The sequence below is a fragment of the Lepisma saccharinum genome, chromosome 29 (assembly GCF_977018435.1).
Source record: "Lepisma saccharinum chromosome 29, izLepSacc3.1, whole genome shotgun sequence".
NCBI lineage: Eukaryota > Metazoa > Arthropoda > Insecta > Zygentoma > Lepismatidae > Lepisma > Lepisma saccharinum.
The window spans coordinates 25705067-25718556 of record NC_139257.1 but is presented as its reverse complement, the minus strand read 5'-3'; the positions used below and the strand labels follow the sequence as shown (position 1 = coordinate 25718556).

Genomic DNA, 13490 nt, shown 5'->3' with positions numbered 1-13490 from the left:
ATCAAATTCCACGAAAATACAATGAATGGTAAGGGACTTCTGAAACACCCTGTATTTTGTAATATTAATGTGTTCATTTTTGTTTCAAATTTTAAAACTTTGTATGCATCATTGCAGAAAATTTTGTCACAGGAATGTGTCCCTGAGGAAGAGTTGAAAATTATTAAAAAAAGGCTTTGGAGAGTGGGGTTCAGTTGTTTACCATGTTTCTTTTGTTGGTATTCTTCTGTTTTTTTCTTTTTGCATAATTTGGCAAGTACGAATGTACAAACTCACAACTAAAACTGCAACTGAAATAGATTATCCAGTGTTGTGAAGGTGCCAAAATGTTCGTTTTAAAAAAGCCAATATGTTTGTTTTGAAAAGAGCCGGTATTTTATCAGGAAAATGTAATTCTTCTTCAATGTTGAAACAGATTGATGACATGCCATGCAAAGAATGATGTTTGCTCAACATAAATAATTTCATCATCCATGAGAGATTAAAAATGCAATGACTGTATTTTTTCTTTAATGTCTTGAATATTTATGTCGAATTTATGACTTAAAAAGTGAATTACTGCAATGCCATCCCAAATGATTATAGAGTACACAATCAGAAGGGGAAATTTTCTTTCTCTGGTTGGGAAGGAAATTATAAATGTAGAGCCGGGGATGTAAAAGGTAGAAGAGGAAAGATTCTAAATTTTATTCAATTCTTAATTTCTATTCTATTCTAAGGAGAATCATAAACAATTCAATTCTTGAAAAAATTTGAATAACAAACATTATTGAAGAGTAAAACCGTGTGTACTAAGAGTGTTCAAAGTTCAAGCGTGCCTTCAGTTTTGTTCAAATTATTATTATTATAATTATCAGTATTTGCAAAATCACAATTTGCTTTCAATATGTTTTGTAGTATTTGAATTGTATTTATACGATAAGACAATTTGAATAACGATAATGATGTTAGTGGATTTAAAATATTTTACTGTTCATTGCCGAGAAGTAATTTTAGAAAGTAACCGAATTATGACTACTTTTAAAGTAAACGTCAATTACTTGCATTATGTAAAACTCGGCCCGATGTAACTTTTTCAGACCAAAGTAATGCATATCCGTACAGAAGTATATTGAGAATTCTTGATAATATAGAAACAATGCCACAATCAGTGGATTCGAAGCTCATCATGTTATCAATATGCAAGAGTAGACGAATGATCTATATTATACTACAATACTCGATAATACAAACATTACACTCAATTCAACGCTCGCTCATTATTATCCGATACATATTATGGAATTGCACTCATAGATTTTATTACAGTCAACACTAATAAATTCTACAATGAGTGTAAGTTAATTTACAGAGTAAAAATGTGAACATCATTTGCAATATTTAATAATTTCATAATTTATTAATTTGTATTCATTTGATTGTCCTAATTTCAATTTTAAAAGGAAACTGAAGATTTTCTACATACCCTTGGGAATCGCTGGTGTAGTGGTAGGTGGTACACCTGAAATAAATATTTAATTTTAGTTGTTATTACATGTAAAGCGTTCTTTAAATGTGACATGTAACGCGATGTAGATACACTGAATTCCGTGAATTGTGTTGGATAACTTTTAAAATTGCCTTCAATTTATGTAAAATACAAGACATTTAGTCCGTTAATTTGCAATATTTCAGAAAATGGAGATGTATCAGAAGTCTTTTTCTACCTCTTGTAAGATCGACAGTGAAGTTTTCTTTCCTTTTTTTCAAAATATGATATAAGAGATACATGATAGGCCCAGGGGGACACCTCTTGGAGCATGTCACGCGGACGGCCGCCATCTTCGTTAAAAGATGAAAATGATTTATTTTTATATCAGATAGTTGTCTGCATGCCGAATCTAACATGAAAGCACACGAGTGTGAATATTTAGGGCTTCCTACATTCTCGATGTCGGATATAGTGGAGAAGATGTTATCAGCAACATACTTGAACGCCTTTATTCCCCTCTCCCTCAAAGGCATTCTTCCAAATGAAGAAAATGCAGAGGGACCATAGATCAGTGGCGGCAACAAAGGTGTAGTGCTTGGGTAGTTGTATCTCTTTGCACCTGCAATATGGCCTCTTGATGCTAAGCCTTGACTACAAATAAAAAAATTAACTCTCCTCCTCCTCTTCCATTTCCCCAGTTTAAACATCCAATTGCCGCAACAGATTTGGATGTATGAAACATGCAGCATTTCAGAAAATTTTGTCACAACAAAGTCGTCTATGTAGGTAGAGTTGAAAATTATTCGAAAAATTCTTTTGGTGAGGGAGGTCAGCTGTTTACCATGTATCTTGGAATTCTTCTCATTTTTTCCCTTTGCATAATTTGTCAAGAACGAAATTGCAAACTCACAACTGAAACTGCAACTGAAATAGGTTATCCCGTGTTGTGAAGATGCCAAAATGTTCGTTTTAAAAAAGCCAAAATATTCGTTTTAAAAGGAGACGGTATTTTATCAGGAAAAAGTAATTCTTCTTCAATATTGACACAGATTGATGACATGCCATGCAAAGAATAATCCTTGCTCAACATAAATAATTCCATCATCCATGAGAGATTTAAAATGAAATGACTGTATTTTTTCTTTAACATCGAATTTAATATTTATTTATTTAATATTTATTATTTATAAATTTCAATTTTAAAAGGAAACTGAAGATTTTCTACATACTCTTGGGAATCGCTGGTGTAGTGGTAGGTGGTACACCTGAAATAAATATTTAATTTTAGTTGTTATTACATGTAAAGCGTTCTTTAAATGTGACATGTAACGAGATGTAGATACACTGAATTCCGTGAATTGTGTTGGATAACTTTTAAAATTGCCTTCAATTTATGTAAAATACAAGACATTTAGTCCGTTAATTTGCAATATTTCAGAAAATGGAGATGTATCAGAAGTCTTTTTCTACCTATTGTAAGATCGGCAGTGAAGTTTTCTTTCCTTTTTTTCAAAATATGATATAAGAGATACATGATAGGCCCAGGGGGACACCTCTTGGAGCATGTCACGCGGACGGCCGCCATCTTTGTTAAAAGATGAAAATGATTTATTTTTATATCAGATAGTTGTCTGCATGCCGAATCTAACATGAAAGCACACGAGTGTGAATATTTAGGGCTTCCTACATTCTCGATGTCGGATATAGTGGAGAAGATGTTATCAGCAACATACTTGAACGCCTTTATTCCCCTCTCCCTCAAAGGCATTCTTCCAAATGAAGAAAATGCAGAGGGACCATAGATCAGTGGCGGCAACAAAGGTGTAGTGCTTGGGTAGTTGTATCTCTTTGCACCTGCAATATGGCCTCTTGATGCTAAGCCTTGACTACAAATAAAAAAGTTAACTGTCCTCACAACTGAAACTGCAACTGAAATAGGTTATCCCGTGTTGTGAAGATGCCAAAATGTTCGTTTTTAAAAAGCCAAAATATTCGTTTTAAAAAGAACCGGTATTTTATCAGGAAAAAGTAATTCTTCTTCAATGTTGACACAGATTGATGACATGCCATGCAAAGAATAACACTTGCTCAACATAAATAATTCCATCATCCATGAGAGATTTAAAATGAAATGACTGTATTTTTTCTTTAACATCGAATTTAATATTTATTTATTTAATATTTATTATTTATAAATTTCAATTTTAAAAGGAAACTGAAGATTTTCTACATACTCTTGGGAATCGCTGGTGTAGTGGTAGGTGGTACACCTGAAATAAATATTTAATGTTAGTTGTTATTACATGTAAATCGTTCTTTATATGTGACATGTAACGAGATGTAGATACACTAAATTCCGTGAATTGTGTTGGATATCTTTTAAAATTTCCTTCAATTTATGTAAAATACAAGAAATTTAGTCCGCTAATTTGCAATATTTCAGACAATGCAGGTGTATCAGAAGTCCCTTTCCATCCCTTGTAAGATCGGCAGTGATGTTTTCTTTCCTTTTTTCGATATGTGATATAAGAGAAACATAATAGGCCCAGGGTAACACCTTTTGTAGTATGTCACGCGGACGGCCGCCATCTTCGTTCCGCCATCTTGAATTCAACTTCTGTATTTAAAATGATAGTTGGGTCATTTGATACATGATCATATGCTAGAATTTCTTCAGGATGTCAAATCTGAAATCAGATTTCATGTAACTACATTTGGTGAAAAATTATTGGCAATTGAAAGTGATGTTTACCTGTTTGTTGCCGGTGTTTAACCATGCCGTTATAAACTGAGGAACGCATCCAGGTCGTCAAACTGTGGGGTTGGAGAAGTGCCCGTTCAGTGGCTGCCGATTTCAACCTGCGTCATACAGAACGTCACCCTCTGTCATAGGTTGCAGTGTCACAGTTATTAACCAAATTGGAGGAGACAGAGACGGTCTTGGACAGACCACGTATTGGACGACAGCGGAGAGTAACGGATGTAGCACAAGTTACAGCAGTCTTGGCTTCCTTCTCGACATCATCGCAGCAAAGCATACGTTGTATAGCAATGCAATATGATACGAGTCACAGTTCGGTGTACATGGTGGTACAGAGGCACAAGTGGCATACGTATCAGGTGAGAATGCAGCAACACCTCTCCGAGGATGATCCAGATTGCCGCGTGAAGTTTTGCGAGTGGGCTATCGCCCAAGTACGGTATGTCCAAACATCACTATGAAAATACTCCATTACGATGAATCGAACTTCTACGTGGATGGGGAGGTGAATAGGCAAAACACGCGCTATTGGTCGACTTACAAACCCACATGGACAGATCCTACTAAAATGACCGGTGCAGGAAAGATTATGGTGTGGGCAGCCGTATGGAAAACACGGAGTGATACCTAGGGATGCTGCAGGAATAGATACTGCCAGTTCTGATGTCGGAGGATGGTTTATTTCCCACATTTTTTCAACAATATTGTGCGTCTCCCCATTATGTCGTGCAGGTGCTTTATTGCCTGGATGAACAATTTCCTGGGGAAGGGATTTGTGGAATTGCGCCCATTGAATTGCTTTCCTGAACACCAGACTAACGCCAATAGACTTCTATCTTTGTTAACAAGTTAAGGTTATGGTGTATGGTTTGAAAATTCTTGATCTTCGGCATAATGGCTGCCTTTGACCAAATTTCACCGGATACCTTGCTCGGTGTCCACAGACATTGCAAAAAGCGTCTGCAAACCTGCATTGCCCAACACAACACAAACAACATGTGGAGCACTTTATGTAACAGATAAACATGACATTCAGTTGCCATTAACTTTTCGCCAAATGAAGGTACATGAAATCTGATTTCAGATTTGACATCCTTTTGAAATTCTAGGATATGGTTATGTATCGCATATCACGGTCGTCCGCGTGACACTCCAAAAGGGGACACCCTAAGCCTATTATGTATCGACCATATCAAATTCCATGAAAATACAATGAACGTAAGGGACTTCTGAAACACCCTGTATTTGGTAATATTAATGTGTTCATTTTTGCTTCAAATTTTAAAACTTTGTATGCATCATTGCAGAAAATTTTGTCACAGGAAAGTTGTCCCTGTATGTAGAGTTGAAAATTATTCAAAAAGGCTTTGGGGAGTGGGGTTCAGTTGTTTACCATGTTTCTTTTGTTGATATTCTTCCGTTTTTTTCTTTTTGCATAATTTGGAAAGTACGAATGTACAAACTCACAACTAAAACTGCAACTGAAATAGGTTAGCCAGTCTTGTGAAGGTGCCAAAATGTTCGTTTTAAAAAAGCCAATATGTTTGTTTTGAAAAGAGGCGGAATTTTATCAGGAAAATGTAATTCTTCTTCAATGTTGAAACAGATTGATGACATGCCATGCATAGAATTATATTTTCTCAACATAAATAATTCGATCATTCATGAGAGATTTAAAATGAAATGATTGTATTTTTTCTTTATCATCGAAAATATTTATGTCGAATTTATGACTTAAAAAGTGAATTACTGTTATGCCATCCCAAATGATAATAGAGTACACACTCAGAGAGGGGACATTATTTTTCCATGGTTGGGAAGGAAATTATAAATGTAGAGTCGGGGATGTAAATGTAGAAGAGGAGAGATTCTAAATTTTATTTTATTCTAAAATTCTATTCTATTCTAAGGCGAATCATATACAATTCTATTCTTGGAAAATTTTGAATAACAAGCATTATCGAAGAGAAAAACCGTGTGTACTGAGAGAGTTCAAAGTTCAAGCCAGCCTTCAGTTTTGTACAATTTATAATTATTATCGGTATTTGCAAAATTACAATTTGCTTTCACTATGTTTTGTAGTATTCGAATTATATTAATACGATAAGACTATCTGAATAACGATAATGATGTTAGTGGATTTAAAATATTTTACTGTTCAATGCCGAGAAGTAATTTCAGAAAGTAAGCGAATTATGACTACTTTTAAAGTGAACGTCAGTTACTTTGCATTATGTAAAACTTGGCCTGATGTGACTTTTTCAAACCAAAGTAATGCATATCCGCACAGAAGTAAATTGAGAATGCTTGATAATATAGAAACAAAGCCACTATCAGTGGATTCGAAGCTCATCATGTTATCAATATGCAAGAGTAGACGAATGATCTATATTATACTACAATACTCGATAATACAAACATTACACTCAATTCAACGCTCGCTCATTATTATCCGATACATATTATGGAATTGCACTCATAGATTTTATTACAGTCAACACTAATAAATTCTACAATGAGTGTAAGTTAATTTACAGAGTAAAAATGTGAACATCATTTGCAATATTTAATAATTTCATAATTTATTAATTTGTATTCATTTGATTGTCCTAATTTCAATTTTAAAAGGAAACTGAAGATTTTCTACATACCCTTGGGAATCGCTGGTGTAGTGGTAGGTGGTACACCTAAAATAAATATTTAATTTTAGTTGTTATTACATGTAAAGCGTTCTTTAAATGTGACATGTAACGCGATGTAGATACACTGAATTCCGTGAATTGTGTTGGATAACTTTTAAAATTGCCTTCAATTTATGTAAAATACAAGACATTTAGTCCGTTAATTTGCAATATTTCAGAAAATGGAGATGTATCAGAAGTCTTTTTCTACCTCTTGTAAGATCGGCAGTGAAGTTCTCTTTCCTTTTTTTCAAAATGTGATATAAGAGATACATAATAGGCCCAGGGGGACACCTTTTGGAACATGTCACGCGGACGGCCGCCATCTTCGTTAAAAGATGAAAATGATTTCTTTTTATATCAGATACTTCTCTGCATGCCGAATCTAACATGAAAGCACACGAGTGTGAATATTTAGGACTTCCTACATTCTCGATGTCGGATATAGTGGAGAAGATGTCATCAGCAACATACTTGAACGCCTTTATTCCCCTCTCCCTCAAAGGCATTCTTCCAAATGAAGAAAATGCAGAGGGACCATAGATCAGTGGCGGCAACAAAGGTGTGGTGCTTGGGTAGTTGTATCTCTTTTGCACCTGCACTATGGCCTCTTAATGCTAAGCCTTGACTACAAACAAAAAAATTAACTCTCCTCCTCCTCTTCCATTTCCCCAGTTTAAACATCCAATTGCCGCAACAGATTTGGATGTATGAAACATGCAGCATTTCAGAAAATTTTGTCACAACAAAGTCGTCTGTGTAGGTAGAGTTGAAAATTATTCGAAAAATTCTTTTGGTGAGGGAGGTCAGCTGTTTACCATGTATCTTGGAATTCTTCCCATTTTTTCCCTTTGCATAATTTGTCAAGAACGAAATTACAAACTCACAACTGAAACTGCAACTGAAATAGGTTATCCCGTGTTGTGAAGATGCCAAAATGTTCGTTTTAAAAAAGCCAAAATATTCGTTTTAAAAGGAGACGGTATTTTATGAGGAAAAAGTAATTCTTCTTCAATATTGACACAGATTGATGACATGCCATGCAAAGAATAATCCTTGCTCAACATAAATAATTCCATCATCCATGAGAGATTTAAAATGAAATGACTGTATTTTTTCTTTAACATCGAATTTAATATTTATTTATTTAATATTTATTATTTATAAATTTCAATTTTAAAAGGAAACTGAAGATTTTCTACATACTCTTGGGAATCGCTGGTGTAGTGGTAGGTGGTACACCTGAAATAAATATTTAATTTTAGTTGTTATTACATGTAAATCGTTCTTTATATGTGACATGTAACGAGATGTAGATACACTAAATTCCGTGAATTGTGTTGGATATCTTTTAAAATTTCCTTCAATTTATGTAAAATACAAGAAATTTAGTCCGCTAATTTGCAATATTTCAGACAATGCAGGTGTATCAGAAGTCCCTTTCCATCCCTTGTAAGATCGGCAGTGATGTTTTCTTTCCTTTTTTCGATATGTGATATAAGAGAAACATAATAGGCCCAGGGTAACACCTTTTGTAGTATGTCACGCGGACGGCCGCCATCTTCGTTCCGCCATCTTGAATTCAACTTCTGTATTTAAAATGATAGTTGGGTCATTTGATACATGATCATATGCTAGAATTTCTTCAGGATGTCAAATCTGAAATCAGATTTCATGTAACTACATTTGGTGAAAAAATTATTGGCAATTGAAAGTGATGTTTACCTGTTTGTTGCCGGTGTTGAACCATGCCGTTATAAACTGAGGAACGCATCCAGGTCGTCAAACTGTGGGGTTGGAGAAGTGCCCGTTCAGTGGCTGCCGATTTCAACCTGCGTCATACAGAACGTCACCCTCTGTCATAGGTTGCAGTGTCACAGTTATTAACCAAATTGGAGGAGACAGAGACGGTCTTGGACAGACCACGTATTGGACGACAGCGGAGAGTAACGGATGTAGCACAAGTTACAGCAGTCTTGGCCTCCTTCTCGACATCATCGGAGCAATGCATACGTTGTATAGCAATGCAATATGATACGAGTCACAGTTCGGTGTACATGGTGCTACAGAGGCACAAGTGGCATACGTATCAGGTGAGAATGCAGCAACACCTCTCCGAGGACGATCCAAATTGCCGCGTGAAATTTTGCGAGTGGGCTATCGCCCAAGTATGGCTAGGTCCAAACATCACTATGAAAATACTCCATTACGATGAATCGAACTTCTACGTGGATGGGGAGGTGAATAGGCAAAACATGCGCTATTGGTCGACTTACAAACCCACATGGACAGATCCTACTAAAATGACCGGTGCAGGAAAGATTATGGTGTGGGCAGCCGTATGGAAAACACGGAGTGATACCTAGGGATGCTGCAGGAATAGATACTGCCAGTTCTGATGTCGGAGGATGGTTTATTTCCCACATTTTTTCAACAATATTGTGCGTCTCCCCATTATGTCGTGCAGGTGCTTTATTGCCTGGATGAACAATTTCCTGGGGAAGGGATTTGTGGAATTGCGCCCATTGAATTGCTTTCCTGAACACCAGACTAACGCCAATAGACTTCTATCTTTGTTAACAAGTTAAGGTTATGGTGTATGGTTTGAAAATTCTTGATCTTCGGCATAATGGCTGCCTTTGACCAAATTTCACCGGATACCTTGCTCGGTGTCCACAGACATTGCAAAAAGCGTCTGCAAATGTGCATTGCCCAACACAACACAAACAACATGTGGAGCACATTCTGTAACAGATAAACATGACATTCAGTTGCCATTAACTTTTCGCCAAATGAAGGTACATGAAATCTGATTTCAGATTTGACATCCTTTTGAAATTCTAGGATATGGTTATGTATCGCATGATGAACTTATTATTTTTTAAAAAAATCAATTTAAGATGGCGGAACGAAGATCACGGTCGTCCGCGTGACACTCCAAAAGGGGACACCCTAAGCCTATTATGTATCGACCATATCAAATTCCATGAAAATACAATGAACGTAAGGGACTTCTGAAACACCCTGTATTTGGTAATATTAATGTGTTCATTTTTGCTTCAAATTTTAAAACTTTGTATGCATCATTGCAGAAAATTTTGTCACAGGAAAGTTGTCCCTGTATGTAGAGTTGAAAATTATTCAAAAAGGCTTTGGGGAGTGGGGTTCAGTTGTTTACCATGTTTCTTTTGTTGGTATTCTTCCGTTTTTTTCTTTTTGCATAATTTGGAAAGTACGAATGTACAAACTCACAACTAAAACTGCAACTGAAATAGGTTAGCCAGTCTTGTGAAGGTGCCAAAATGTTCGTTTTAAAAAAGCCAATATGTTTGTTTTGAAAAGAGGCGGAATTTTATCAGGAAAATGTAATTCTTCTTCAATGTTGAAACAGATTGATGACATGCCATGCATAGAATTATATTTTCTCAACATAAATAATTCGATCATTCATGAGAGATTTAAAATGAAATGATTGTATTTTTTCTTTATCATCGAAAATATTTATGTCGAATTTATGACTTAAAAAGTGAATTACTGTTATGCCATCCCAAATGATAATAGAGTACACACTCAGAGAGGGGACATTATTTTTCCATGGTTGGGAAGGAAATTATAAATGTAGAGTCGGGGATGTAAATGTAGAAGAGGAGAGATTCTAAATTTTATTTTATTCTAAAATTCTATTCTATTCTAAGGCGAATCATATACAATTCTATTCTTGGAAAATTTTGAATAACAAGCATTATCGAAGAGAAAAACCGTGTGTACTGAGAGAGTTCAAAGTTCAAGCCAGCCTTCAGTTTTGTACAATTTATAATTATTATCGGTATTTGCAAAATTACAATTTGCTTTCACTATGTTTTGTAGTATTCGAATTATATTAATACGATAAGACTATCTGAATAACGATAATGATGTTAGTGGATTTAAAATATTTTACTGTTCAATGCCGAGAAGTAATTTCAGAAAGTAAGCGAATTATGACTACTTTTAAAGTGAACGTCAGTTACTTTGCATTATGTAAAACTTGGCCTGATGTGACTTTTTCAAACCAAAGTAATGCATATCCGCACAGAAGTAAATTGAGAATGCTTGATAATATAGAAACAAAGCCACTATCAGTGGATTCGAAGCTCATCATGTTATCAATATGCAAGAGTAGACGAATGATCTATATTATACTACAATACTCGATAATACAAACATTACACTCAATTCAACGCTCGCTCATTATTATCCGATACATATTATGGAATTGCACTCATAGATTTTATTACAGTCAACACTAATAAATTCTACAATGAGTGTAAGTTAATTTACAGAGTAAAAATGTGAACATCATTTGCAATATTTAATAATTTCATAATTTATTAATTTGTATTCATTTGATTGTCCTAATTTCAATTTTAAAAGGAAACTGAAGATTTTCTACATACCCTTGGGAATCGCTGGTGTAGTGGTAGGTGGTACACCTAAAATAAATATTTAATTTTAGTTGTTATTACATGTAAAGCGTTCTTTAAATGTGACATGTAACGCGATGTAGATACACTGAATTCCGTGAATTGTGTTGGATAACTTTTAAAATTGCCTTCAATTTATGTAAAATACAAGACATTTAGTCCGTTAATTTGCAATATTTCAGAAAATGGAGATGTATCAGAAGTCTTTTTCTACCTCTTGTAAGATCGGCAGTGAAGTTCTCTTTCCTTTTTTTCAAAATGTGATATAAGAGATACATAATAGGCCCAGGGGGACACCTTTTGGAACATGTCACGCGGACGGCCGCCATCTTCGTTAAAAGATGAAAATGATTTCTTTTTATATCAGATACTTCTCTGCATGCCGAATCTAACATGAAAGCACACGAGTGTGAATATTTAGGACTTCCTACATTCTCGATGTCGGATATAGTGGAGAAGATGTCATCAGCAACATACTTGAACGCCTTTATTCCCCTCTCCCTCAAAGGCATTCTTCCAAATGAAGAAAATGCAGAGGGACCATAGATCAGTGGCGGCAACAAAGGTGTGGTGCTTGGGTAGTTGTATCTCTTTTGCACCTGCACTATGGCCTCTTAATGCTAAGCCTTGACTACAAACAAAAAAATTAACTCTCCTCCTCCTCTTCCATTTCCCCAGTTTAAACATCCAATTGCCGCAACAGATTTGGATGTATGAAACATGCAGCATTTCAGAAAATTTTGTCACAACAAAGTCGTCTGTGTAGGTAGAGTTGAAAATTATTCGAAAAATTCTTTTGGTGAGGGAGGTCAGCTGTTTACCATGTATCTTGGAATTCTTCCCATTTTTTCCCTTTGCATAATTTGTCAAGAACGAAATTACAAACTCACAACTGAAACTGCAACTGAAATAGGTTATCCCGTGTTGTGAAGATGCCAAAATGTTCGTTTTAAAAAAGCCAAAATATTCGTTTTAAAAGGAGACGGTATTTTATGAGGAAAAAGTAATTCTTCTTCAATATTGACACAGATTGATGACATGCCATGCAAAGAATAATCCTTGCTCAACATAAATAATTCCATCATCCATGAGAGATTTAAAATGAAATGACTGTATTTTTTCTTTAACATCGAATTTAATATTTATTTATTTAATATTTATTATTTATAAATTTCAATTTTAAAAGGAAACTGAAGATTTTCTACATACTCTTGGGAATCGCTGGTGTAGTGGTAGGTGGTACACCTGAAATAAATATTTAATTTTAGTTGTTATTACATGTAAATCGTTCTTTATATGTGACATGTAACGAGATGTAGATACACTAAATTCCGTGAATTGTGTTGGATATCTTTTAAAATTTCCTTCAATTTATGTAAAATACAAGAAATTTAGTCCGCTAATTTGCAATATTTCAGACAATGCAGGTGTATCAGAAGTCCCTTTCCATCCCTTGTAAGATCGGCAGTGATGTTTTCTTTCCTTTTTTCGATATGTGATATAAGAGAAACATAATAGGCCCAGGGTAACACCTTTTGTAGTATGTCACGCGGACGGCCGCCATCTTCGTTCCGCCATCTTGAATTCAACTTCTGTATTTAAAATGATAGTTGGGTCATTTGATACATGATCATATGCTAGAATTTCTTCAGGATGTCAAATCTGAAATCAGATTTCATGTAACTACATTTGGTGAAAAAATTATTGGCAATTGAAAGTGATGTTTACCTGTTTGTTGCCGGTGTTGAACCATGCCGTTATAAACTGAGGAACGCATCCAGGTCGTCAAACTGTGGGGTTGGAGAAGTGCCCGTTCAGTGGCTGCCGATTTCAACCTGCGTCATACAGAACGTCACCCTCTGTCATAGGTTGCAGTGTCACAGTTATTAACCAAATTGGAGGAGACAGAGACGGTCTTGGACAGACCACGTATTGGACGACAGCGGAGAGTAACGGATGTAGCACAAGTTACAGCAGTCTTGGCCTCCTTCTCGACATCATCGGAGCAATGCATACGTTGTATAGCAATGCAATATGATACGAGTCACAGTTCGGTGTACATGGTGCTACAGAGGCACAAGTGGCATACGTATCAGGTGAGAATGCAGCAACAC

General features: G+C 35.5%; 1 protein-coding gene across 34 annotated transcripts in view; it reads right to left on the bottom strand.

Moving 5' to 3' along the window:
* The window catches only part of LOC145981491 (uncharacterized), a 79681-nt gene that overhangs the window by 36089 nt on the left and 30102 nt on the right, over positions 1-13490 (bottom strand). For 12 of the 34 annotated variants that reach the window (XM_083114720.1, XM_083114721.1, XM_083114727.1 and 9 more), the window contains 7 exons: positions 12586-12621; positions 11350-11385; positions 8120-8155; positions 6884-6919; positions 3706-3741; positions 2701-2736; positions 1466-1501 (listed from right to left, as the gene is read on the bottom strand). In XM_083114720.1, the coding sequence (XP_082970846.1) occupies positions 1466-1501; positions 2701-2736; positions 3706-3741; positions 6884-6919; positions 8120-8155; positions 11350-11385; positions 12586-12621 (252 nt within the window). The remainder of the gene's footprint in view (positions 1-1465; positions 1502-2700; positions 2737-3705; positions 3742-6883; positions 6920-8119; positions 8156-11349; positions 11386-12585; positions 12622-13490) is intronic. The other 22 variants (XM_083114725.1, XM_083114740.1, XM_083114741.1 and 19 more) reach the window with 14 other exon arrangements.